At 36.2% G+C, this 27,493-nt stretch overlaps 1 protein-coding gene across 4 annotated transcripts; it reads left to right on the top strand.

Moving 5' to 3' along the window:
• Positions 1-3,200: 3,200 nt before the first annotated feature.
• Positions 3,201-17,787, top strand: LOC128213131 (uncharacterized). 4 transcript variants are annotated; one of them, XM_052918663.1, is made up of 5 exons: positions 3,201-3,390; positions 3,711-3,777; positions 12,687-12,815; positions 13,044-13,208; positions 17,102-17,787. In XM_052918663.1, the coding sequence occupies exons 1-5, from the start codon at positions 3,265-3,267 to the stop codon at positions 17,515-17,517; spliced, it is 903 nt and encodes a 300-aa protein (XP_052774623.1). In that variant the 5' UTR covers positions 3,201-3,264; the 3' UTR covers positions 17,518-17,787. The 4 variants fall into 4 exon arrangements, with proteins under 4 accessions (XP_052774623.1, XP_052774624.1, XP_052774626.1 ...); XM_052918664.1 differs by having other exon boundaries at positions 12,744-12,815; XM_052918666.1 differs by lacking the exon at positions 17,102-17,787 and adding an exon at positions 13,439-13,602.
• The last annotated feature ends 9,706 nt before the right edge of the window (positions 17,788-27,493 follow it).

The raw sequence follows: 27,493 nt of genomic DNA on the forward strand, positions 1-27,493 counted from the left end.
ATTCTAAATCTAATACTAAATGGTATATTGACTATTGTTTATATGTATGATCATGTTGATGGATGATGAACTGTATGTTTAAATCCAAATAAATTATTCTGTTCTGTTCATATTAGGCCCCGATATTTGTCTGAGATAAGCTGTATTGGTGTGAGCCCGAAGGGCGAAGGCCAATACTGCTGACTGAGGGCAAATAACTCGGCCGATAAGAAATCACAAAATTATTTTATTAATTAACTTTTCGACATTTTGGTTAAAAGTATTCAAATTCCTTACCTTAAGTTATTCTTAAAGCTTATCATGGATTCTTCTTTTCTGGACTTTGATGATTTTGACATGCATCATTTATATTTACATTGCACAGACTTATGAATAAAGTCTATCGCACTGTACAGTCTAAGGACGCATATATTTTCGTTAATCGTTTGCCATAAGTTCAAGTTCTTTTTGCGACTGTTTTTACCTTCGTGGTCCATTTTGTCGGTTTAAAAAAAATAATTGTCATAAAATCCACCAAAGTTAAATACAACTTAAACTCAAACCGTACAAAAAAGATATTAGAGGCTATTAATTCCAAATACTTTAAAAACAAGGCACACACTTTTCAAAACAGTCGGTAAAACGGAAAACAAAACAAAATGCCTGCCTTTTAAAATTATTAACAGTATTCTAATATAAAGGCAAGTTTTAAAAGCCAATTAAAACGGTCCGTTCGTCGAATCCCGTATTTGACGAGTTTAGTGGCCAATCGAAACGGCAGAAACTCGGATTGGCCAATTCTGTCGATATTGGGCGAGTTTTGGCGTATATTGTCGTCAATTGTCAAGTATTAGTACTGCGATTGTCCCGGTATCACATCAAATACGTAATAGTTGATTAGTAATATAATGTTATTAATTAGGTGATTTCATATTGCCCAAGTTATTTGTCCGAGGTTAGCTTTACTTTAGGGCTCAGGTAAATACAGCTGACCGAGGACAAAGAACTCGGCCAATATGAAATCACCTAATTAATAAGTGTTTAATTAATTAACTATAACGTATGGTACGACATTTTCGTTAAAAACATACAAATATTTTACCATAAGTTCATATTGAAGCCGTATGTATTCCTTATTATCCCCCGCCTTAAAAAGGCGCGATTCCGTGCGTGTGTGTGTGCGTGCGTGTGTGCGTCCGTCCGTCCCACATTCATTTCTTTGCATCTCCTCTTACATTTCTCATGCGATTTCTACCAAACTTTCACAGATTGATTATCATAAAGTGAAGCAGCGCACATTGTCGGGCTTTAGCGATTCAACCATTTTTAAAAGAGTTATTGCCCTTTGCTTATTTTACAGTTAAAATTGGTTTCTTCGCAACTCCTCTTACGTTTTTCATGCGATTTCTACCAAACTTTCACAGATTGATGATCATAAAGTGAAGCAGTTCATATTGTCGGGCTTTCCCGATTTGACCATTTTTGAAAGAGTTATTGCCGTTTGCTTATTTTACATTTAAAATTGGTTTCTTCGCAACTCCTATTACGTTTGTCATGCGATTTCTACCAAACTTTCACAGATTGATGATCATTAAGTGAAGCAGCGCATATTGTCGGGCTTCCCTGATTTGACAATTTTTGAAAGAGTTATAGCCGTTTGCTTATTTTACATTTAAAATTGGTTTCTTCGCAACTCCTCTTACGTTTTTCATGCAATTTCTACCAAACTTTCACAGATTGATGATCATAATGTGAAGCTGCGCGCATTGTTGGGCTTTCCTGATTTGACCATTTTTGAAAGAGTTATTGCCATTTGCTTATTTTACATTTAAAATTGGTTTCTTCGCAAATCCTCTAACGTTTTTCATGCGATTTCTACCAAACTTTCACAGATTGATGACTATACAGTGACGCAGGGCATATTGTCGGGCTTACGCGATTCGGCTATTTTTTAAAGAGTTATTGCCCTTTTTATATTTAAAATTGGTTTCTTCGCAACTCCTCTTACGTTTTTTGTGCAATTTCTACCAAACTTTCACAGATTGATGACCATAAAGTGAAGCAGCGCATATTGTCGGGCTTTCGCAATTCGACCATTTTTGAAAGAGTTATTACCCTTTCTTTATTTTACATTTAAAATTGGTTTCTTCGCAACTCCTCTTACGTTTATGACTATATAGTGACACCGCATATTGTCAGGCTTTTGCAATTTGACCTTTTTTGAAAAAGTTATTGCCCTTTCTTAATTTTACGCATTTTTTATGTTCCTGAGAAACTACCCTTACCATTGATTGGCTTTTGTTACAAAAAATGTCCCCATGAGACGGGGGATATAGCTGTCTGTGACCGCTCTTGTTCATTCATGGTGTCTGCTTTTCTAGACTAGACCTTGCTGCTTTTGACATGCATCCTTAAAGTGACATTGCACATACTTATGAATAAAGCACTATGCAGTCTAAAGAAGCATTTATTTGTGTCTTAATTTCGTAAATCGTTTGCCAAATCCTCAATTTTTTCACCTTCGTCGTCCGTTTTGTCGGTGTACATGTAAAAACCACCAACGGGTTAAATACAACTGTAATATCAAACCGTACAAAGTGGTTGAAGTATTTAATGGACTAGTAATTCCAAAAAGGTTTAAACAAAGCACAACATTTTCTAAATAGATTGAAAAACGGAAAACAAAACGGCTACCTTTTAAAATAATTTCCAGCATATTTCTTATATTAGGCGAGTTTCGACAGCCAATCGAAATGGTCCATTTCTCGAATCCGATATTTGACGAGTTTTGTAGGCAATCAAACCAGAGGAAACTCGAAAACCCGAGTTTGGTCCACATTGGCCGAGTTTTGGCATATATTGTCGTCAATTGCTGGTATTGGTACTACGATTTCCCCGTATCGCGCCAAATACGTAATAGTTGATTAATAAAGGTGAATATTGCTCATCACAATTTATTTCATTCTTTTCGCAACGTATAAAGTATTTTTTTCTGAACAAGCAAAGTGTGTCACAAATGTTTACAGCCTTGACCTTCAAGTTCAAGTATTCCATGCTATTATTAAAGTACAAACCCTCCAAGTAAATGTTAATATAATGTAACAAAATTTAAACAGTGTAATGCAGGTCGTTTATTCATCTGTCATCTGAGATATCCGAATTGTTCAGCTATTTAAGGTTGTACACTCGCTCATTATTGCAATACCGATTGGTTTTACCGACATTGAAGCTCAGATTAAGTGCCGGTAGTATTGGTTTGCGCCCACTCTACTGCGCTTTTCAACCATGGCAGACGTACTGATTAAGGCGTTGAATATAGTCATTCAAGTGTTAGTATGTTTGATTCTTGTTACATTGACAATCAAAATATGGTCTATGCCGGACAAAGGGAAAACAGACTGTGACTCAGAGGTAAGTCTGCAACAAAATAACAATTATGTAGAAAGTGGTAAACACATTGTTTTAAAAGGTAAATATTGTAAGCATTTGATTTTCAGAATGCTACTTTTTGAATAACTTTAAATATGACCTGAACTATATTTTTATTACTTTAGGTAATATTTTTGATAACGATAGTTTTTATGTTTGCTAGCATAAACAGAAATCATAAAACTATTCCTTCCTTATGTGACCACATGATTCACCTATTCACTTCCTGGTTACATTTCACTTGGAACCAACAAAATACATTGTAAAGAATATACGATTGTTCTATTTTTTAACCCTCTTAGGATTTTTCATCTGCACACGCTGGAGCTGAGAAACAAGAACAAATTCAAACAGAAAAATACATAACGGGTAAGAAAGTACATATAAACATGTAATAGTTTGTGACGCAAATGCAAAGTGCGACTGTTTGCTATAAATAGTTGCCTATTTTATATACATTTACATGGTTTTGGCATTGCGCCTTTATATAGTTACTTTATTTATGTAGATATTGATATTTATGCAATCTTTTCATTATGGGGAATCACCGTAATATCTATAAAATACTTCAGTACATTCAGGGATCAATGCATGAAATCGGACTATAGAAATCTTATAGAAAGGTAAACATTTTTTTACTATATTCACTTTGATCAAATATCGAAGGTTATTAGGATAAAACACGATTTCATTTCATGATTTATACTTGCCTGATGAAATATACATTAGGATATTATCTCCTTTAAACATCAACAATCCGCTATATACAGCGATCACGTGACTTACCATGGTCACGTGATTAAAGTGCTCTATATAACCACCTGTAAACCCCATATCGTCAGTTTTATTTCCGGCGTCGAAACATCAACCATGTTTTACTTTTCTTATAATTTAATGACAATTTAGTTGTGTTTAACAACTATTTTATACTTTTTGGATTATAAATTGGATTTTTATGGTTTATTATGGCCAACGCTTCATTAGGCAACGACAGTGTTGAGAAAGACAGCTTGTCTTTAGACGGAATGGAGGAGATCGAGTTTTACACTGAATCGCGTCGGTCACATGTTTCTCAGAAGAAATCTTCTCGTACCCCGCGAGCAAGCAAGAAAGAGCTAGATTCTTTGAGGTAAGATGTTAAGTCACGTTTCGAGAGCATTGACTCGAAACTGGACAGATTCTTCAATATGATGGATACTGCTGGCTCGGCCAGGCAGAGACCAGTAACCAGTGCTACTACTTGCACAGTAACTGATAGCACAAACCCAAAGAGGGTTGAGGGTGCGTATTTTCCTCTCACCAATACCGGAAACTGTGATCACCCATGATGTGGATGATGACACTTTATCGTTGATGCCTGGTCAAAGAGAACGTGCGGAGTCGTAGTCGAGGATGCCGCACCGGAGAACAACAGTTGCAAGTCACACACAGTTCTAATTGACTTTGATAGTGATGATAGTGATGCTCGTTTTTTAAAGTATAGTTCGAAAACTTGAATGTTTTGCAAGAATTATTTGGCGTAGATGCCACAACAAAGTCTGACAAAACAACAATGGTATTTTTCTAGATGACAGTCAAATATCCGTTTTAAATGAGTCCTGGAGAACAAAGAAACTAACAAAATTGTCAGCTTACAAAGACAGTTACAGGTCAGCTTTTCCTATATAAGACAAAGCAGATGATATATTAGCAGTACCAAGTATTGACAGCATTGTTTACTCATCAAGCATCAAATTTACTATTGAAGAAATATGGACAGAAATTTGCCGTAAAATCACAATATCTGTGACCAATGAAAGACTTGGAGAAAACTGCATATCAGGGTCAACATGCAGCCAGAATGGGTATTGTCATCAATGTATACATGCAACAATCATTGGGTAACTTGTTGTCTAAACTTACAGACAAACATTGCAACATTGATAGTGCTGTGCAATGTGTGCGGGACAAGTTTGCCATGAATACTAAATCCCTCGACCAGGTTGCTAGGTCAGGGGCTTAACATCATTTAGTGCGGAGGAAAGCAGCTATGGCTGACTCGGGTCTGAACGATTCCAAAGAATTAAAAAATCATATTTGGAGTTTACCCTTGTCACAGTCAGGAGTCTTTGGTGTAGGACTGGAACACAAACTGAAAGAGAGACAGGGAATCAATAAACATATTTCAGATCTGCTGCCCGATTTTGACAAGCGGAACAAACGGAAAATGCCAGGTGCTTCAGACCAACACTGGAAAAGACCTCCTTTCAGTGATGTGGAACGGCCTCAGCCATTGTATCGTAGTCAGACTCTATCATATGGCTTACATCCTGCGAGAACCGGCTACAAAGCACAATCGCAGACAAGATTTCCGAAGGCCACAGCTACAAAAACCTCTGGGGTAGGTAGCACTTTTCGTAAATCAAAATGACTTACTATTGATAAAACTAGAGATACCAGTAGGGGGCAGGATTTTTTGCAAATCAATGGGAAACAATCACAAACGATCAATGGGTGTTTTCATAAAAGAAGGTAAACAAATAGAATTCGAAGCCATCCCAAAATTCAACGGCATAAAACAAACAAATCTTCCAGTAAAAAAATGCCTATTCTATTACAGGAAATATGTATTTTGTTACAAAAACAAGCAAAAGAAACAGTAAATCAGAACATTGATCAAGGTTTTTACAGTACATTTTTTCTAGTCCCAAAAAATCAGGAGGTATGAGACCTGTTATTAATCTGAAGCCTCTCAATGTTTTTCTGCGCACTCAACACTTCAAAATGGATACAATCAAAACAGTGTTTAATCAAAAAAGGAGATTTTGCATTTTCCCTAGATCTTGCAGATGCATATCTACACATTCCAATCTTTCCAAGTCACAGAAAGTTTCTAAGGTTTTGTGTAAACAACCAAGATTACCAATGGCGAGTCATGGCATTTGGTCCAAAAGTAGCACCTCGGACATTTACAAAATGAGTTGCAGTAGTAGCAGCTCATGTCCGCAAACAATCTCTTCGTCTAGCTGTTTACCTCGACGATTGGTTAGGTCTAAATGCAAGCAGACAAAATCTTGTACAAGATCAAAGGACATTGCTCATTCTCCTTACCAATCTAGATTTCATAATAAACAAGAAAAAGTCTCAATTAGTCAAAAGATCACTTACATAGGAAGTGTACTAGATCTTCAAAAAGGGTTAGTTTTTCCGACATCAGACAGAATCAAAAAGATTTTTCTAGCAGTCGAGATGATATTAGGACAATCAAAGTCAACAGCCCAACATTATCTACATTTATTGGGCCTACTAGCATCGTGCATAGAACTGATTCCCCATACAAGACTCCGAATGAGACCAATTCAGCTGTATCTGTTACATTTTTGAAAACCCAGTTCGAAAAAAATAAGTTTTCAGATCCCTTTAAAAGCCCATCTAGTAGAACATCTGAAATGGTGGTTACATACTCCAAATATTATACAGGGCAAATCTTTTTAACAAGTATAACAATACAGACAGATGCAAGGCAAGAAGCATGGGGGCATGCCTAGACACTCGGATAGCACAGGAAAAGTGGTCAGTGCAGGAGAAGAAAATGCATATCAATTCTTTAGAGATTGAAGCAGTATACAATGCCTTAGTTCATTTTTTACCATTACTGACAAATCAGACAGTTTTGATTCGTTCAGACAACACAACAGTGGTACAATACCTGAACAAGCAGGGTGTTACCCGGTCCCCATTTCTCTGTCTACAAACATGGAAAATCTTGTCATTAGCAATTCAACACAATATATTCCTGAAAGCAGCACATATTGCGGGCAAGCTCAATATATTGCCAGACCAATTATCAAAGACAATGATACGTCCAACAGAATGGACACTGAACAGGTCAATCACTTACCAGATATTTTGGAAATGGGGTCAACCATTGATAGATCTATTCGCCTCTTATTTGAACAAACAAGTACCAATATTTTGTTCCTGGATTCCACATGAAGATGCTTTAGCACTGGATGCATTGACAATTCCCTGGGAGGGGATGTTTGCATATGCTTTTCCACCATTGTGTCTGATTCCAAGGGTAATTCAGTATATGAAAATGTTTCAATGCAGAATCATTCTGATAGCTCTCAAATGGCCGAGACGACCTTGGTACCCAGAACTATAACATCTATCGGTTGCAGCCCCATTGCTAATTCTAAAAGAGGTACTCAATGAAAGACCACCACAGACAAAATTATTACCTGAATGGGATTTACCTTTAGGTTTGTCTATGCTCCAAAAGTACCCATTTGAACCTTTGTCAAAAACAAATTTGAAGTTCACAACTTACAAAACTGTTTTTCTTACAGCCATCACCACGTTTCGGAGGACAGGGGACCTCCAGGCGTTAAGGTTAGATGAAGGAGCAGTTTTAGTCCAGGCGAAAGGAGTGACATTCCTTAGACATGGTTTAAGTAAACAAGACAGGCCTAATCATATCTCAGGAAAGATGTTTGTGCCTGCATTTAAGAAAAACAAACTCTTGGACCCAAAACGAGCTTTGTATTGGTATCTGAAAAAGACTGATCAATATAGAAATGATATCGGAAAATCTGAAAATAGCCTTTTTATAGGAATAAACAAACCACATCGGAAAGTGTCAAAGCAGACTATTAGTAAATGGATTGTTAAAGTCATACAGATGGCCTATGATGACAAATCTAAGAAAGTGAAAGCACACTCGACAACTGGCATTGGGACCTTCTTGGGCCGTTTACAAAGGGGCATCTATGCTCTCTGTGTAAGAAGCTGGAGATTGGTCAAGAGAGACTACATTTGTTAGGTTTTACCTGAGGAATATTAAACCTTCAGTTTTAACATAATCATTTTTTACAATGTGTATAAGACTTTTTGATTATTGAAAGTTTTAATTCCCGACGGATTCCATATATAGTCATTCAAGTAGAATGATTTTGAATGTAATATAAAGACTAAAATAATTAAGTCTTAAAGACATAACAACATTTATACAGAATGTATGAGGAAGAAGAAAGTACTTCTTTTGTACAGTATTGAAGACCACAGAAAATACATCCTAAACCATAAGGTAATACTGCTTGGTAATCATCCTTATGTATATTTCATCAGGCAAGTATAAATCCATTCATAGAATTTAAATTTTGTTCAAAATTTATGAATTGTAAAGCCAATCTGTATAATGTAGGGATTATCAAAAGATTAAAAGGGGAGTCATTGGATGATCATAAGGCGGAGTATGAAGCATAAATTGAGCCTAATTCGCCTAAGGCATGCACCATCAACTTAAATTAAATAGATTTGAAAACTCTACTAAACAATTGCACATGCACAACCAAAACCAAGGGCATACTTCTAATCTGACTCTAATCATTCTTGAGAGTACCAAGACTGTGACGTAAGCCGATCTCTGAGTGGATCTTAACACGAACGAACCGTAACTGATCAATATCAGATTATCCTGAAATGATTTAAAAGAAGCAAAAAAAATATAAAAAGAAATCTACAAAAACACTTCTTTTAAGTCCAAGGCAATATGCGATGCATGTTACAATGGCTAAGACAAAGCCTATCAAAAAAATTTACAGGGTAAAGTAAAATACTATTTTAAGCGGGAACCGTATTATATTCAGGTTAATACCATTAGCGAAATGTAATCATTTATCTATTGCAACATTATGTTCAAAATAAGACAAAAGAGACACATTCGAACTTACACATGTATTCAATACTAAATGTAGCTAAAGGCATTTCCTGTAAAATTATAATTTATCAGTGACTTTATTCTACCAAACAAAACAAATCATAAACAAACGAGCTAATCGAGGTCACATTCTACAAGTTCCAGAAATTCCCGGAACAATGGTCGACAGTACTTCACCCTTTTGTTGTCGCCGATTTAACCTCAAAATTCGCAGCGTGTTTATACCTCGCATATCTAGCTGTCATCTTAAATTAAAAATATTTAAAACACAAGGAATTGCTCGTCCGGTAGCGCGCATAAAACTTTGAGCCCCAAGAAAGCGTCCTAAAAAAACAGAGTCTTATATACTATTGGAAAATAACGTCATATTTTCATAAATAAGTATTGTGTTTAACCTCAATACTAATTCTGGTTGTTTTTAAGAGTAATGTGTCATGCTGGTTGTTTTAAATAGCTATGTGTCATGCTGGTTGTTTTAAATAGTTATGTGCCATGCTGGTTGTTTTAAAGAGCTATGTGTCATGCTGGTTGTTTTAAAGAGCTATGTGTAATGCTGGTAGTTTTAAAGAGTTATGAGTCATGCTGGTGGTTTTAAAGAGTTATGTGTCATGCTGGTTGTTTTAAAGAGTTATGTGTTATGCTGGTTGTTTTAAAGAGCTATGTGTCATGCTGGTTGTTTTAAAGAGTTATGTGGCATGCTGGTTATTTTAAAGAGCTTTGTGTCATGCTGGTTGTTTTATAGCTTAAAATAACTGTAAACTCTTAGGCCAAAAAAACAACCTGTGTTTCCGGTAACATGGCAAAAAAATAGGGTCGGTAGGTCGTTTTTTGTTTGTTTTGTTTTTTACACTTTCAATATCATGCAATTTTCTGTTGCATAAGATCAATGATGTTATATCTACGCGTTTCCTAATTTACAAAAAGTCTGATAAAACAGCTTTGTTTAATGCCTGAAATCATTTCCTTACCTTCGACTACCGTATTTTCCCGCCAATTTTGCCCAAGAAATCTGGGGTTTTTTGTATACAATACTCGTTTATAAGTCGTGATCAGTTTTAAGGAAAAATCCAGCGCTTCAATTTTAACAAATCTGTGACAATGTTCTAGCCAAACAGTCAATTATCAACTAAATTTTTAATTTGCTTGAGGAAAATCGCCGATTTTCTTGTCAACTGTGAGCTCTTTAAACTAGGCCTTCAAGCGAAGGTGGATAAATAAAAGAGTAAGTAAACGCGGATATGGATTTATTTTACGTATCTTATTTTTCGTACATTACTACAATCAAAGTTTCATTCATATTTATAGTGAATTTAAACATTTCGGTCATTGTTTTAAGATTCCCAGATGACGATTATTGATTATAATTTTTTCGATCGTATGGTATTTCGTATCAGCCTAGACAAAATCCCGGCAATCACTGGGATCATACGGTATCCGACTGACCGAATTAGATACAAACTATAGCCACGCGCCTTTGATCATATCTCCGCTCGTGCTCTGACGTCACAAATTGTACCGCATGATCTGCAGCCGACACATTCCTATAAATGTGTTGTTAACTCTCGCAGTTTTTTGTTTGGATTTCAGCTGATGGCACTTAAATAAGGCGAATTAAATAACCATTGATAATTGCGGATAAATGAATATAACGATTAATGAAATGTGTATTGTAACCTGGCAGTTAGCCTGCATGAATTTGCAAAGCCTAGTCGTAAGAAGCCTGCATGATAAACGCAAAGCCTAATCGTAAAAAAGTAAGTTTTATTTCGGACATGGATATGGATAAATAACACCTCGAACTATAATTCAACGGTGATCAACCACGTGTTTGGACCGTAAACATGCGTTTGCCAATTTGAAGATATCGGACATTGTTCGCCGCCCTCCGCCATTTTGTTTCCGTCTCGGTAATACATAATCAGGAATGAAAGTATATTCTATGGGGACATTGAAAGACAAACAACGAAAATAATAACAATATATTTAAAGAAATATATTTTTTAAGAAAGAATTAAAAAACCAAATATTTTTTTTTTACTTTTATGTCTAAAAAAAGATTAGGGTCGGCGAGGAAAAAATAGGGTCGGTCGGGTTACCGGAAACACAGGTATTTTTATTTTGGCCTTAGATAAAATGAAATTCATACCACTTTATAATTAAAGAATATGAAAATGGTGGTTTAAAAATACTCAACATACCTCTTTTTTATAAAAGCAATAAAAGCATGTTCGGTGAAAAGAATACTATAAAACAACGAATCCAAATAGGTAAAACATTGTATGCACATGATTAAGCACTTTGGAGAAGATCTAATTTTTAAAAGCTATTTGGATTCGAAAACGATTCAAAATCTTCAAATAAAATATGTTTTTCTTCTAGAAGTTGTACAACCATGGGCACCGTTTATATATAAGACGGATGTTGCGGTAGTAGCAAAAGAAAAAAATAAGAACAACAACAAAATAAAACTACCTAATAACAAAATATCTTTTACAAAGAATGGCATGGTAGGGGTGTAAAATATGTCGAAAATGTGTATGACTGAAGAAATATATATTTTAACGACCGACTTTAATGACTTATCGAGACTTTAATCCACGGTATTCCTGATTACTTGAAAATCCGGTTGAAAACTGAAGGCATATCAAGTAACACACCCAACTTTCTTTGTAGATAAAATTGGGGAAACTAATTTATACGAAGCTTCGGGAATTTCAATACAAATACATCATGAATATCCTTCCAAAGAATGAGAAACTATACACATACAATATTGTTGCATCCAAGTTTTAAGATTTTTGTTTTATGAGCTTGGACTCAAACGTCCATATGTTTTGGGAATGTCATATTTAGCAGACGTTTTGGGGGTGAATTCAGATTATTTATAACAAATTCGGTCAATGAAGTTAGCATAGGAGAACTATCAAACAAAACTATTACCTTTTGTGACCTAATATACAACACCTACAATAGACGATGGCAACAATTAGAAAACTTATTTTCATAGTTAAACTACTCGAGTATATTACAGTATCGTTAGTGATTGGTATATTTAAAAGAAATATCCATAAAATACTGTATTTTAGAAGATGTTAAAAAATAAGTTAGTAGTTTTTCCATATCTTTTAACGTTTTTGTAAGAAACATTATTTCAAACCAAGAAAAACACATCAGCTCTCATTTTTTCATTCAACTATTTTTTGTTGTTGTAGAAAATAAGTTCCAAATGTTGCACGGGTTTGACAAACAAAGAGTTAGATCAGTTTAAATTTGTTCACATTGATATGTATTGCATGATATACATACATAATTGTTTGTATGAATGTACATTTGGGCAAAAATTAGGATTATCGAGGAAATCGGATATAATATGACACTTGTTAACAAACATTTATAGTTATTACTTTATACACTTACCCATGAAAAAAAAAGATAACATTCTACGTAAAACCGGATAGTTTGTCTGCCTTGACATCGAGTACACCACTGCCATATAAATAGTCTTATCTATAAAAATAGCATACATCCACTGTAAAGACTGATCTGGTTTATGTGCCTTCGTACATTCTAATTGAAGATATAACAACGATGATGACTTCAGAGCAATTGTTTTTCCTTTTCACCATATTTCAAGCTTCGAAATGGAATGACGTGGAGACAAGGCTTGAAATACTTGAGAAACAGATGAAGGAAGTATTAGAGAGAGGTATTCAGTATTTTTACTTAGGTAATGATAACTGAATGATGATCCGCAAGTTGTCGCTCTGTCTGATACTAGTCTGTGAGCCGAACATTAAATTTGGGTTTGAAGATTTCTTTATCTGATGTAAAGGAATTAAGTATATAACACATTCATTTTAAGTCACCTGAAAAAAAAGTGAATAATAGCAAATTTACAACTTTAAAAGTAATGTTGGTTTCTCTATTTTTATAGAAGCTCAAACCAAGAGAGAAAATGAGCAGCAGAACAACGCGTTACACGACATGAAAACCGTGGTGGACGAGCTCCAAGCCACCGTCAAAAGTCAACAGAGTACCATTGTCAAGCTGCAAGATACAGTAAGCGAGCAGGTGGACAGAATAGAAGAATTAGAGATAGGTATTAAGTATTTTTATTTAGGTAATGCGAACTGAATTATGACCCGCACGTTATCGCTCTGTCTTATACTAGTCTGATAGCCGGACATTAAATTTAGTTTAGAAAATTTCTTTATCTGATGTAAAGGAATCAAGTTCATAACACAATCATTTTAAGTCACCTGAAAAAAATAAGTGAATAATAGCAAATTTACAACTTTGAAAGAAATGTTGGTTTCTCTATTTTTTTAGAGGCTCAAACCAAGAGAGAAAATGAGCAGCAGAACAAGCCGTTACAAGCAGGCGTTACTTTTTATACATCTCCACCCGGCTAATTTCCCCACATCAACAAAAATAAAATCTGTTATTTTTTGTCATGTCTGTTCTGTTTACATCCGTTTAAAGCCTTGATTGTTGGTATTGTTAATTTTGCTTTCTGCGCGTTCCGACTACAATACAGCATTAGCTCGATACGTGACGTCATTAGTCGCACCCCCCTCTGGGATGTTTTTCAAGTTTGGGTTTCCCAGTGTTCCGAATACAATAACATTAGCTCGATACATGACCTTATTAGTCGCATCCCCTCTGCGGATGTTTTGAAATTAATGATTTGCGAAGCAATGGAGGGTGAAATAAATATTTTTTTCCAGACACAAAAAAGCGTAGTAAGTATGCAACATGAGCGTGTCTGGCCTTCTGTTAGTCCTATTACCATTTACGCAACAGTAAATTTTATATACGCGTGTTAAACTTAACCAGGTGTAAACAAAATGAACAAGCTTGCGGTGATGTCACTGCTAAAAATAATCCATTATTTTGATGAATTTTACATGTACGTAGGGTGAAATTTAGTGTCCAGATATTTCTTTTGGTATCAAAATGGAATAAGTTAGTTGCAGGTGAAATATAACAAGACATGAAAACCGTGGTAGGGGAGCTCCAAGCTACCGCCAAAAGTTAACAGAGTACCATTGTCAAGCTGCAAGTTACAGTAAGCGAGCAGATGGACAGAACAGAAGCATTAGAGAGAGGTATTAAAGGGGCTGTCTCACGTATGATGAAATAGCGAAAAAAAGAGAAAATTGTCGAAAACTGACATAAACTTGGCATCGATGTGTACAATGCATTGAAACTTACTAAATGAAGTACCACATAGTTTACAATTTCTTTAAGTTAAGCAGTTATTTCGTATTTTTGCATTAAAAAAGATTACTGGGTATGTCTACAAGGTAGAATTCATTCCTTATGCGTGATTGGCTAGTCAGTGTTATCACGTGGTGTTAGCGAGGTAGGTGTATAGCTTAATTCTGTCACCTCCTTTAAATAAGCCTTTATAGTGCAGTGAGTAAGACGGTGGACTACAATTTTGGCGACGCGGGTTCGACTTTTTTACAATTATGATATCAAAGCGTAACACATTCTATTAGATAATTGTCCTGAGATTCGTTACAGAAAAAAACTTCTTTTGGTGCCAATCTGTGACACAGTCCCGTTCAATATTTTTATTTAGGTAATGATAACTGAATTATGACCCGCACGTTGGAATGTTTTGATTTACAAATAAATTTATAATAATTTGCCTTAAGACAAATAATAATAATAATAATAATAATAAAAATAATAATAATAAATTTATTTAGAGAAGGTATAAACACATTATGACATAATTACAGGTTCAACCATAACAACATCATATTTACAATGTGGCCTTCTTTGAAGAAAAACAAACAAACAAAAACAAAATGCATTTGGTAAATCATAAAACATCTGCATCGCACTTATACATTCCTATACAAGAACTTTTGATGTTTTGAATATTATTATTCTATACAAATCATGATTAATTAACATACCAATTATTTCAATATACATCATGTACATGCCGGCAGACACTCAATAGAACACAACAATTTATAAAACAACAATTATTTCAATCTTTAAGATAATGAAAAGATTATATACCTTTTTGAAACTAATGATATGCACATTTTAAGAGCTGCACTTTGTAATTATGCTTAAATGTGTTTAACTTTTTTTGCATTTCGTATTTCATCCGGAATAGTATTCCAAACCTTCATACTGTAGTACGAAATGGAATCCATGAAATAAATAATATATATGTAATGTGTTTCATGCCCGGATCAAAAATTCCTACAAAAGGGCACGTGCGTAAGCCAGTATCAAGGTTTGCCGGGAACACATGGTTGATATTTTTCTTGCATAAATTAAGTTTACGATTTGTGTAAAAATACTTAGAAAACGCCACTTGGTACATTTAACCAAGAAGTTTGTTCATGACGTGAATTATTGCATATCAATGTTAAAGTAAAATACTCCCTAAACAATTTTTATTTGTCTCCTCCATGTTGTGTGTGGCTGTCCGTCCGACCGTCTGTCACGCTTTCGTTTCCGCTCCGTATCTTCTTGACACCTTGAAAGATTTTCATGAAACTCAGGTCAAATAAAATTGTAGGCGCAGCTGGTCAAGGTCACAGTTGAAGGCAAATAGTTCGTGCCTGCTTCGTGTCTCCTAAGTGTAAACCCCTTGAATGATTGTCAAGTTACTTGTAGAATATGTTAACTAACCAAGGCGACGCTACATTTGGAATCCACATTCCAAGCACCAAAGTCAATGTTACAGTTTAAGGTCAAATGTTCGAGCCATCGATTACGTGCGCGCTTGGTACCTTCTAAACCCTGTAGCGGATTTTCATGAAAGCTAAACGTATATCTCTGTATATCTTTTTAACCCATTGAAGGGTTTTAATGAAACTCAGGTAAAATGTTAACCACATTTACAATATTTGCACGACCCAAAAATCAGGATCGCCGGTTCAAAGTCAAGGTCACAGTTCAATGTCAAAGATATCATGTCGGCTCAATATCTCCTTAACCCTTTGGAGGACTTTCATGAAACTTTGTTAAAATGTTCACCTCATCATTAAAACACGCAGAACCTACATTTCAAGCATGGCAGCTCAATTTCAATGTAACAGCTCAAAGACAAAGGCACTAGCTATAGATGCTGTGCATACTATTGTGTTTGCTTTGCGTATGCCTTGAAATATGTTTAAGGGTAAAAAAATCACCACGTCCAGACGAATTGCAGAGCTCACATTCGATTTCATTATAACACTTTTGTCCAATGTTCACCTCATCGGCACAACACACACACACATTATATATTAAATTGTGCTTTACTGAAATGTCATAATGTTATTGGAAATAATCAGTCTTCAAACACTCATTTTCTATAAAAATAAATAAAAATGACGTCAAACACAGACATAAATGAATTCAAACAATTACTTTTACTGCTCTTAAGCAACTTGCGCTTTAAAAGGTCACACCGAGCCTAATGGCCGCATTATGGCTTGACCCGACCAGATCCCTGGTGCTGTTTGAAGCAAAGCGGAACATAGAAACTAAAGGGGATCTATTTACACTTATCTTTTGAATATGTATAAAGCCAAAAAAACTAATTTAGGCCCTAAAAGCGTATGTGTGGCAACGATGAATGACACCTAAACGTAACACCACCAAGAGAAGAAAAGAAAAAAGGTCAGTCCCGACTGAATGCTTTTCGATTGCATCGAATCCGCCAACAAGGGAAAATAAATGACAACTGGTGTGGTATCACAGACCCATTAAATACGGATCAGACCCTGCTATGTATACATCCACTTGCGTGGAGCATCACGGGACAGAACAGACGAGTAAAAAAATACGTTCATTCCATTAGTCTGACTTATACGTGAGCCGTGGGAAAATAGTTAAGAACAATACGTGATTTACAGAAGTTCATTTTTCATAATGATCACACTAGAAGAAAATGACGTCATTGACGATATTTCTACCTGTATGACAAAACTTACCAAAAACATTCACACGACTAATAATTTCTCTCTTTTCCAGATATTAGTCGACGACAACCTCCAGAAATAAAGGTCGCGTTCTCGGCAGTAAAAAGTGCTACACAGTCAGGCATCGACTCAAATGAAAACATTTTATTTGAGAAAGTCATTATTAACCAAGGTAACGGCTTCAATTCACAAAATGGCGTATTTATTGCCCCTCAGACCGGTATCTACATGATCGTGACCAGCTTGTTTAAAAAAATAGCTCCAGTTTTCGCTCAAGTTGAAATCATTCATGATGGCAATATAGTGGCAGTGATGAATGGGATCCAGCGGGAACAATTCAGTCAAACCGTCATCATTGCAGTGAATGCCGGGGAAGAGATCTATTTAAGATGCAGTACTTTTAGCTCGGACTGTTTCTTTGGAGATCGTTCTTCCACGTTTTCAGGGTTTCTTCTCTGGCAGTTGTAATGAATGCCCTCGCCGAACAGTCATAATTGCTAACTTCAGACGATTGAACATAAATTGAGAATGTTCAAATGTTCCGAATGTAAAAATAATAAAAAAATAAAACTTCCTAGGAGTCACAAATATGTTGATAAACGCACATTCTTTAAATTTAATTCATAATCTGATGAACACAACCCTCACGTAACATCGTGCCAACAAGAGTGATTAACATTATGTTCTTTATACTTTGCTTTACAATCGTTGTTAAATAAATATATGGTTTATTTTTAATTCCAGATTTTGTCATAATTTTGCTACCGTCAACTTCGTACAAAGCATTACTGAAACGTACGGTAGTGTTAAAAAGTAATAATATACATGCATGTAATGTGAAGTTCAATAGCAGGTCCAGTGATCAGAAGAAATAACAAGAAAAAAATGATGCTTCAAGTCGGCGCATTAAAATTAGAAGACGTGCATGTAGATAACCAAAAAAAGGTTATTATTTCAATGATAACATGTTAGGTATGCATGAGTTCGAAGGACTTTATGGTTGAATATATTGTTACAATAATTTAAGCCCGGAATTAAAGATATTCTGGTTTTTCCAAACTAATTATCCGGTACAAACAAAATTATACCAAAACTATAAACACGTTACTTCGGGAACAATAGAGTCATTGGTCTGGTACATGAATTTCAATAGCATGGAATTCACCTTTTATTTGTACCGGCATGGGAAAACCCATTTATGCGAATTCCGGGCTTTATAAATGGAATTTGTTTTTGTGAACACAATTTACTCTTATGAGTAAATAGAACGGGGATAAAAATACTATACATTAAGAGGGATTTGTCTGGAATTCATTTTTGCGAATGACATTTGCAAACAATGAAGCTTAATTGTAATTTTTCAAAACTCGCCTTTTTGCTGCTCGCCAAGACAGGCAACTGCGTAGAAGGTTTAGAACCATAAACGATAGTATAATAGTACCGTGTAACCTTCATCTATTTGGGGGGAAAGTTGATATTATAAATCAAAATTTTCCAAAGAAACAAAAATCAGGGCTATTATAATTTAAGGTTTCATTATAAACTAAAGTATATTTTTTATAAAACACACTGAACTTCACCTTTAATCGTGCAACATGGAAAATGTCGAAAGCATTGTTCTGCAATTTAAAAAATGGTCCCTTAGTTGGACGGTAATATATTGATCGACACCAGATAACGTATACATAACAATATGTTCATTAATAAATGATGGGGCTTTTGAACATACAAAAACAGAAGTTCAGGTGAAACTGGTTAACAGGTACGTAACCTCACCCTTTTCCCAACATTTATTAATTTTAGCAAAATAAAAAATGTGTACAGCAGAAAACAGCACAAACTTGAAGACAATGCGGTATAAATTTAACAAAATATATACATTCATGTATTAATTTAAAGTTAATAAGGTGATGGCGTTCATTTAATATCTGATCAAACCTTCAAGCAACGGGTACCTATCAGAGAGGCTGCGCCGTAATATTGTGTGTGTTTCATTTTTTTTAAAGCTCTTTAGTGGCCAAATGCAGTCATGACAATAGTTCGACACAAACAAACGACTATGGAGTAAATATGCACTCTTTTTTCTTCCATGACTTTGCAGTTGACCAAAATATTAAAACACCATTTTATTTCGTCTTCATGGAATATTATGGTCATACTGATCGATTGATATTCCTGAGGTTTCTTGAATTATTTATGCTTCAAACACTACATAACTGTATTAATCTCTTCACGAAGACAATGATGTTAACTGGAACACCTTTCGCACGATGCATTTTCAATAAATCTAAAACGCTGATGTGAACGTACTGATATTGGAATTTCAAAGGCTGTACTTTAAATATGTATTTAAGGTACATCAATACAACTGAGTTCGATTTATATGTGCATTTCTGACTTCTGGGTTAGTCCCTGTAGTTTCATTGCATTCTTCCTCATTGAAACAAATAAGTATGACGATGTAGAGTAGCTTTTATGTTTCCGTTTCTTTTCTGCAATAGTTTGACCATTGTTGCGTATTAATCGTATACAATGTGTTCTTAATAACCTTATGCCATTGCACATAATCTGATTACATATAACAAATGACAAACAATTAAGCCGGAACAAGACATGCTATCGTTCATTTCGTATACCATTGAAACTGCGTGGAATGAGCAATTCAATGATGCATTATCTCACAAAACGTTAAACAAGTCAACTGAAAAATATATTAAGATATCCGCAAATACACGGTTAGCCATGGTTAAACCCGACCAACAGTGAAGTGTAAACAGCTCTAGAAAACTGTACCAACCGCACCTTAGTAAAAATGACAAATATACCTTGCAACATTAACCATATTCGTATGTTTTACTTGAGATGATATCGTGCAGTAAAGTTTCCTTGCACGAAAACATATACAAACATGTCGAATTTGATTGCCAAAAAAAGAAAATCTATACCGATCGCTATCGTGCGTAGAACTGATCAAACCCTGTGCATGTGAAGACATGAACTCCGCGCTTTTCTATGCAACAAGCAAACTAGGAAGCCTCAACACTTAAATCACAAGTAACAATCACTTCTTCCGACGTAATACAATTGAAGTTGTTAAGAAATATTTTTCCCTACAGTAGTACCGCCAGCTCGCAAAGAATGTATCCCGAAATGTATATATGAAGCAAACAAATGCAACATTAAACCATACATTTTCTTGGCACGTGTGTAAGTTATTTGTTTTTATTTTTTCAAAATACAGTTTTTCTTGATGTTTATGCTGACCGTTTATTTAACAGCACATTATGATTGCCTTGACGCTGTTGGTTTGCTACGGTGTTATCCAAATTTGGCACTAGAACATGGGTAGCCAGTCAGTATTTGCTATAGGTGCCCAGACTTTCTCAAACTTCCTTTTTAGCGTTTGCCTCAAACCTTGATTTTATGCTGGTATTTTCTGCCATTGGCGCTAGAACGTCGGTAGCCAGAGTAAAAGTCAGTAGTTGCTATAGGTGGCCCGGCTTCATCATAATTTCCCTTAAGCGTTTGCTTCAAACCAATACTTGTAATTAATTTGTCTTACTTCAGTATGCATGTAAGTATTATTAAACTACTACGATATTGGCAGCATATAATCTCTAGTCTGGATACCTAAAATCATAATATGTATCCCAAAACTCGAAATTTACAATCGAAAGACCAACAATTAAATAAAGAAATAAACAGAGTTCCATTGTTTTTTACCTTTGCCATCTTCTCCAGTAAACAAAAGAACGATTTAAAGGCGGAAAAATCAAACAAAAATGTATGTGAAATATATAATGCTTCCGTACCCGGTACCCATCATCACATGCACTGTTATAATTGAAGCAAATCTGTCATTGGTATCTAAGGTCGTAAAATTTTAATTGTCTACAGACATATTATTCCCGGAATCCAGGAAACTACTTAAATAATTTGTTTGCACTTGTTTGCCCTTTTCATTCACATGGAATTGAATAGACTCTGCATCCACTTCTAGCCTATCAATTATTTCATTAGATTAAAATATTTGATATATACTAAATTGTGGCCGAACCAAATGTAAAACCATACAGGATTCAAATTGCATTTGTCTTCTACCGCTTCTCTCACGCTCAACGTGTTTAAGGTGGAACGCGACTATGAACGAAATTTTGCGTTACTGTCTGAAAATTGGTATACGAATAGAAGAGCAAATGCCCTGTTAGGAACTGTTTTTATATTTTCAATATTCTGAACAGTTTTGAATCTACGAGTCTTCAAAATATGCCACTGACTTCAATTTTAAGACGTCTGTTATATTTTTGCGTTCCAGCTACAATAACCGATATCTGCATAACTTCTTCGTTTAGCGCTATGAAATTTCAACCTCAAGTGCGTCTTGTGAAAACGTTCACGCACATGTATTTTTCTTTCTCTTATTTTACGTTTTTTATTTTAAATTCGTCTATAACGTCATTTTTCGCTGGAAAAACGGCGTCATGTTTCGCTGAAAAAAAGTGCACCTTTCTTTAATTCTTCTAAAAACTGCTCGTTTAATTTTTTATTTTTTAAATACATGTATTCAATTTTTTATTACAAATCGCCTGATATCAAGAAAAGAGTACCTTACCGACTTCGTTTTTGAGCAGTATCAAACAATCTAACCCCTATACCTGTTTCTTTTTCAATACGTATTGTATTAAAACGTTTAGCATGACGTTAATCGGACTATTATTTACGTTAATAAGAGCTTAGTTTTGAATAAACAACTGATCAATAATATATAAAAGTTATTGTTAATTTAAGTTTTATTTATAATTCAACATTGTTTTCTTCTGTTGAATTCCGAAAAGTAAACATAATTAAATCATTAAAGCACCGATTATAAATGAACTATATTTAAAATGACACGCTTATTCAAAATCAATACATAAACCTTAATAACAAGATCAATTTTGTCTTATAAAACTTTAACTTCTTACTCAATTATGCATTTATAGAAAAAATTAATTATTGATATAAGATTTTAACCGCGTGTTTAATAACAGAAAGCGCAAAAATATTAAATGATTGGTGAATGCTAAAATATTTATTTTGGTCTACTCTAATCTCATAACGTAAAAATACCATGTTTTATGCTCATTTCTTACAAATCAACTCGGTATTCTTCATAAGAACCATTGTTTTCGACAAGATTTCTTCATCCAAGCGGCGGATGACATACGACCTTACTATCATGAAAGTCAAATAGACTAATTTTATTTGCATGTAGAATATAAGCTTTTTATTTATACTTAGATATGAAGCTATATCCTACATTATTTGTATGAATATTTTGACACCAATATTCTATAATTTTAAACTGTACTATTATTGTATATATATAATGCTATTTATGTTCTATGTCTATCAATGTTTGTATATATTATGAACATCTCCAGCCATGGGGGAAATAAAGATATTGAGTTGAGTTGAGTTGGGAGAGTAAGAGTGCATCTTTAAATAGTAACTATAAGCTCATTTTGTTTAGGGTGGTTATAGCTAACATACAAACAAACGCACAAGCGCTCGCGTGCACACACACACACACACGCACACACACGCACACACGCGCGCGTGCACACGCACATACACTCACACACGCCCATACGCACGCACGCACGCACGCACGCACGCACGCACGCACGCACGCACGCGCACGCGCACACGCACGCGCACACGCACGCACACGCTCTCACACTCATGCACGCTCTTACACGCAGGCATATATGCACACACGCACGCACACGCACGCGCAAACGCACACACATGCTCTCACACTCATGCACGCTCTCACACGCAGGCATATATGCACACACGCTCGCGCGCGCGCACACACACACACACACACACACACGGATGCACGAGTGCACAGCCATTGAACGCACGGCAGAGAACTTGAGTGCGGGATAAGTTAGCTATGTTGGCTTCTGTTGCATGCGCATTGAATGCATCGCCGAAAGTTGTTTCATGAAGTTGCTTGTACGCACAACAAGCTTTGATTGCGTGGTAAAGTCAGGAAAACAGAATGACTCGTTATGGATTAAAACAAACAATGCGTTGATTAACAAAATTAAACATTTTACTGCACTAAAAACATTAACTTTAAGATCATCATTTAAGCCATTTGGAACATATATTTTATCGTAGTGCGTGCGTGCGTGCGCGTGCGCGCGCGCGCGTGTGCGTGTGTGTGGGCATGCGTGCATGTACGAGTATGTGTGTGGGCGTATACGTGTGTGCATTTGTGTGAACTATAATAAGGTGAGATAATAGAAACAATTCAATGTGATCATTTATAATCAGTGCAAACGCAAGTTAAAACACAAATACGATTTACCACAACTAATAATATTTCAAGTTATCCCTTTAAGGATAGCTTTCGTTATTGGTATCTTGGTAATACATCTAATTAATAGTGCTCCACAACCATATCGCCAGCAATTACATGACGTAACTTACACTGTACAAGTACACTGTTCTGATTGGCCGCAGTGCGCGCCCCCTACAAAGCACATGGTTATTCAGGCCCTTTTGCTCTGACTATCGTAAGAGAAAGGTCAGTCTGTGGCAGCTCTTATATTAAATTCTGATTTATTGACTTTTTATTATTTATTTTTTTTGTTGTTGTTGTTCTCTAACATCTGTTAACACATTATTTAGTTTTATTTGGCACGTTTAGTTTATATTCACCGAAATTAAATATTTTTACGAATTATCGTCCAATTACTTACTGTCATTTTTGCGTACTGGCAGTGACTCGTTTCCATACTAATTCTAAGTTATAACAAAGCTAACTTATTTGAAGAATATTAAATGTTTATATTTCGTGTTTCATGTTGAGATGACTGAAATGTTTCGAATGGTGGAGGAGATCCGGTCGGCCAAGCGCGCCCAGCTGAATCCTCCTGCACCACCTTTCGCTCCCAGGGTTGAACTCCTGCAACCAGACCCCCCACGTGTTGTTCCAGTCCAGTACGAGGATCAAGCTGCCGAAACAACGACCCCCGGGACCAGGTATCCACGCAGTCTCCCCACCACGTTACAGCAACTTCCGGCCAGAGTCAGCCGCCGACAACCAGTGCTTCGCCAACGGCCGTTCAAACGCATGCGATAGCTGAGCCAGACCATGGACAAGGCATGATTACTGCTCCCCAGTTATGTTTTGATTTCGATGTGCCCGCTATGCTACCTAGCACACACGCGCAATTAGGGTACTCTGTCTCTCCGTCTATACGAGATAAGATCGTCTCGGGAATTATGTCGAGTTTGCGTCCCTGCTTGGAGAGACGCACACTGCGAACGAGCAAGAACTAACACTTGGTCCGAACGGGGAAATTTTAATTAAAGCAAAATCATCTCGATCAAAAATTAAAGATATATCATCATGGACGGACGCTTTTTTTATTTATGCGTCCATCTTTTTGGCCGCATATCCACATAGAACCCAAGAGATACTTAAGTACGGCAGGGACATTCGGCTTGGGGCTAAAAATATCCCGGCCTGGGATGGCTTGAATACGACCAGCAGTTTCGTTTACGTCTATCCAGCGACCCGACTGACCTTTCATTTTCAAAAATTGATTATGAATTGTGGCTCCTTTGTATGAGCTCTCCCAACTCATCTGCAGATTTAGCGAGAACCTTGTCCAAGAAATGCAATGATTTTAATTACAAACAGTGCACACGATACCATTGCAACTTCTTGCATAAATGCTTTAAATGTAGCTCAGATCATCATTTAAGATCCTGTCCAAATAACCGACGCCTCGGCTCATACGGAGCATCATATCAGGTCCGTGGCGCAGCCTACCACGCCCGGCCTGCCCCTCCGCAGTTCGCGCCATCCCGTCCGCAGTTCCGACCTAGGTTCCCCGCTAGATACCAATGAAAAATTCGCTCGGTTAAAAGCCCCGGGATATAGTCCAATAAACGTAAATGCAATCGAACATTACCTTTTTTCATACCCAAACAAGGATCACGCCGATATACTTCTAAACGGGTTTAAGCATGGTTTCCGGTTAGGCTATTTAGGTCCGCGCCGCTATTATGAGGCGAGAAATTTACAATCGGCGGTAACAAATGCAGATGAAGTTTTAGAAAAGATATTAAAGGAAGTAGATGCGGGTCGAATGACTGGTCCCTTTTCAACTCCTCCTATAAACAATTTAAGAACCTCACCTGTGGGACTAGTCCCGAAATCTGATGGGTCGTTCAGACTTATTACACACTTAAGTTTCCCAATAAATGACAATACAAGTGTAAATGCAAATATAGACGTAGAACTGAAAAGCGTATCTTATACATCATTTGACAAAGTTGCCGACATGGTATTCGAATTGGGTAAAGGTTCACTCTTGGCAAAACGCGACATTAAATCGGCTTTTCGGCTTTTCCCGATTATACCAGATGATTTCAATTTACTAGGAATTAAAATAAATGGGAAAATATTCAGTTGTGCACCATTTTATTTCGAGTGTTTTTCAAAATTTATTCACTGGTCAGTTGCGACACTTTCTGGTCAAAATACACTCGATCATTACTTGGATGACTTTATTTTTTGCGGTCAACATGGAACGGGAAATTGCCAAAGCCTGGTGACAACATTTACTACCGTATGCAATGAATTAGGCGTTCCAATTAATACTGATAAAATCGTAGGGCCGACAACAGTGACGACTTTTCTAGGAATGGAAATTGACTCGGAAAAAATGTTGATACGCATACCTCTTGAGAAGCGCTCGGAATTAAAAGCTATTATATTACAAATTTTACCCCAGAAAAAAATCACTGTCCGAAATTTGCAACCCTTTGCCGGCAAACTTTGTTTTTTTCCGGTCGAGCAATACGATCAAGCAGAGCTTTCACAAGACGCTTTTACGATGCAATGTCGGGTGCACTTCAGACTTAGGTTGTTGTTGCTATTTTCAAGGGAAATGGGCATATTTTCAATGGCCGGTACACTGGAAAAATGAGGACATTATGCGAGACATAACATTCTTGGAAATGGTTCCGGTATTGTTAGCTACGACCTTATGGAGTACCAAACTATCAAATAGCTTAGTTCTCTTACATATTGACAATAACGCACTAGTATCTGTGTTAAACAGTCAGTCGTCAAAGTCAAAAAGACTGTCCATATTACATCTAAACACAATTTTATCGCTGATTTTATTTCCCGTAAACAGTGGGACAGACTCTTCCACAGCGTGCCGCTGTCAACCTTTCCGGAAGTAATCCCAGACGCTTTTCGGAAAATGATCTCCGGAATGAAGTTAAACGACTAATTAAATCATCCTTGTCAGAAAATACTTTATCATCTTACGCTGTAGGTGTAAGGCGGTTCGAAACATTTAGAACTAAGCATGAACTATCTCAAGCCTGGCCTCCAACAGTTGAGGAAATTATTTTGTTCCTATCGTCACTGTCCTTTGAAGGGGTGTCGCATAACACCGCCAGACAATATAAGTGCGCCATAGGATGCCAATGTAAGGTCATGATGACATAACAGATAACTATTTTGTGAACAAAGTATTAATAGGTATTCAGAGATCAAAGCCGTCAATAAAAACAAGACTACCAATTACCGTCAATCTGCTTACGGACATTGTTCGGAACTTACCATCAGTCTGCCATAATGCTTATGAGAGCTGTTTGTTTACCGCTGCTTTCACGTTAGCATTCTTTGGGTTCTTCAGGTTCGGCGAAATAGCTTTAACCAGCCGGGGCTTAAGTGATAGGATTCTGTCCAACAGGGACGTATCGTTTTATCCTGTCGAAGATGCGCTTTTGCTTACCTTAAGGGGGTTCAAAACCGATCAACAATCAAAAGGGCAGTGCGGCGGTAATGACATTGGAAAACGTAAACTAAAACTAGAGATGGGTGAATACATTTCTTTGCTCGACAAGGTCAACCGCTTACTTGCTAACGTTAAAGTAGTATTTTCTCAAATTTTACCACGAACCCGATGGCGTCATTCTTCCAATAATGTCGCTATGAATAAAACGAGGCGGCGCCTTTGTAGTTTTTGTAAAAACGCCACTCTGTCAAAATGCGGTTTCTACATTTCACATACAGTTAATAGATCGCACCTACTTCCCGACGGCGTTCATTTAGCGCCGGAAGGAAACGACTTGTTCATTAATGCCACCGCGTCTTAACTTCTTGAAATCTTCAGCTCATTATGATTTGCATAATACATGCGCGGGCATTTCAACTTCCACGTACTAAGTATATTCCATTGCGTGTTGCAATTTACTTACTTTGTCCCAGCTTCATATATTTACATTAGAACCATGCTTTAACTATTTTACTTCGAAGTGCCTTGCTGTGAAACACTTTTGCGCAAGAAACATTAAAAATACAATAATAAGCATGAAAAAGCAGACGGACAATGTCATTATATACGCTATGCTATGTCAT

This window comes from Mya arenaria, chromosome 13 (assembly GCF_026914265.1).
Source record: "Mya arenaria isolate MELC-2E11 chromosome 13, ASM2691426v1".
NCBI lineage: Eukaryota > Metazoa > Mollusca > Bivalvia > Myida > Myidae > Mya > Mya arenaria.

What these genes read in the sequence shown, in the direction of transcription:
- LOC128213131 (XM_052918663.1), top strand. Translation starts at nt 3,265, where the DNA reads ATGGCAGACGTACTGATTAAGGCGTTGAATATAGTCATTCAAGTGTTA. An exon ending in AAACAGACTGTGACTCAGAG is followed by an intron (nt 3,391 to 3,710) that starts GTAAGTCTGCAA and finishes TAACCCTCTTAG; the next exon opens with GATTTTTCATCTGCACACGC. An exon ending in GAAGGAAGTATTAGAGAGAG is followed by an intron (nt 12,816 to 13,043) that starts GTATTCAGTATT and finishes CTATTTTTATAG; the next exon opens with AAGCTCAAACCAAGAGAGAA.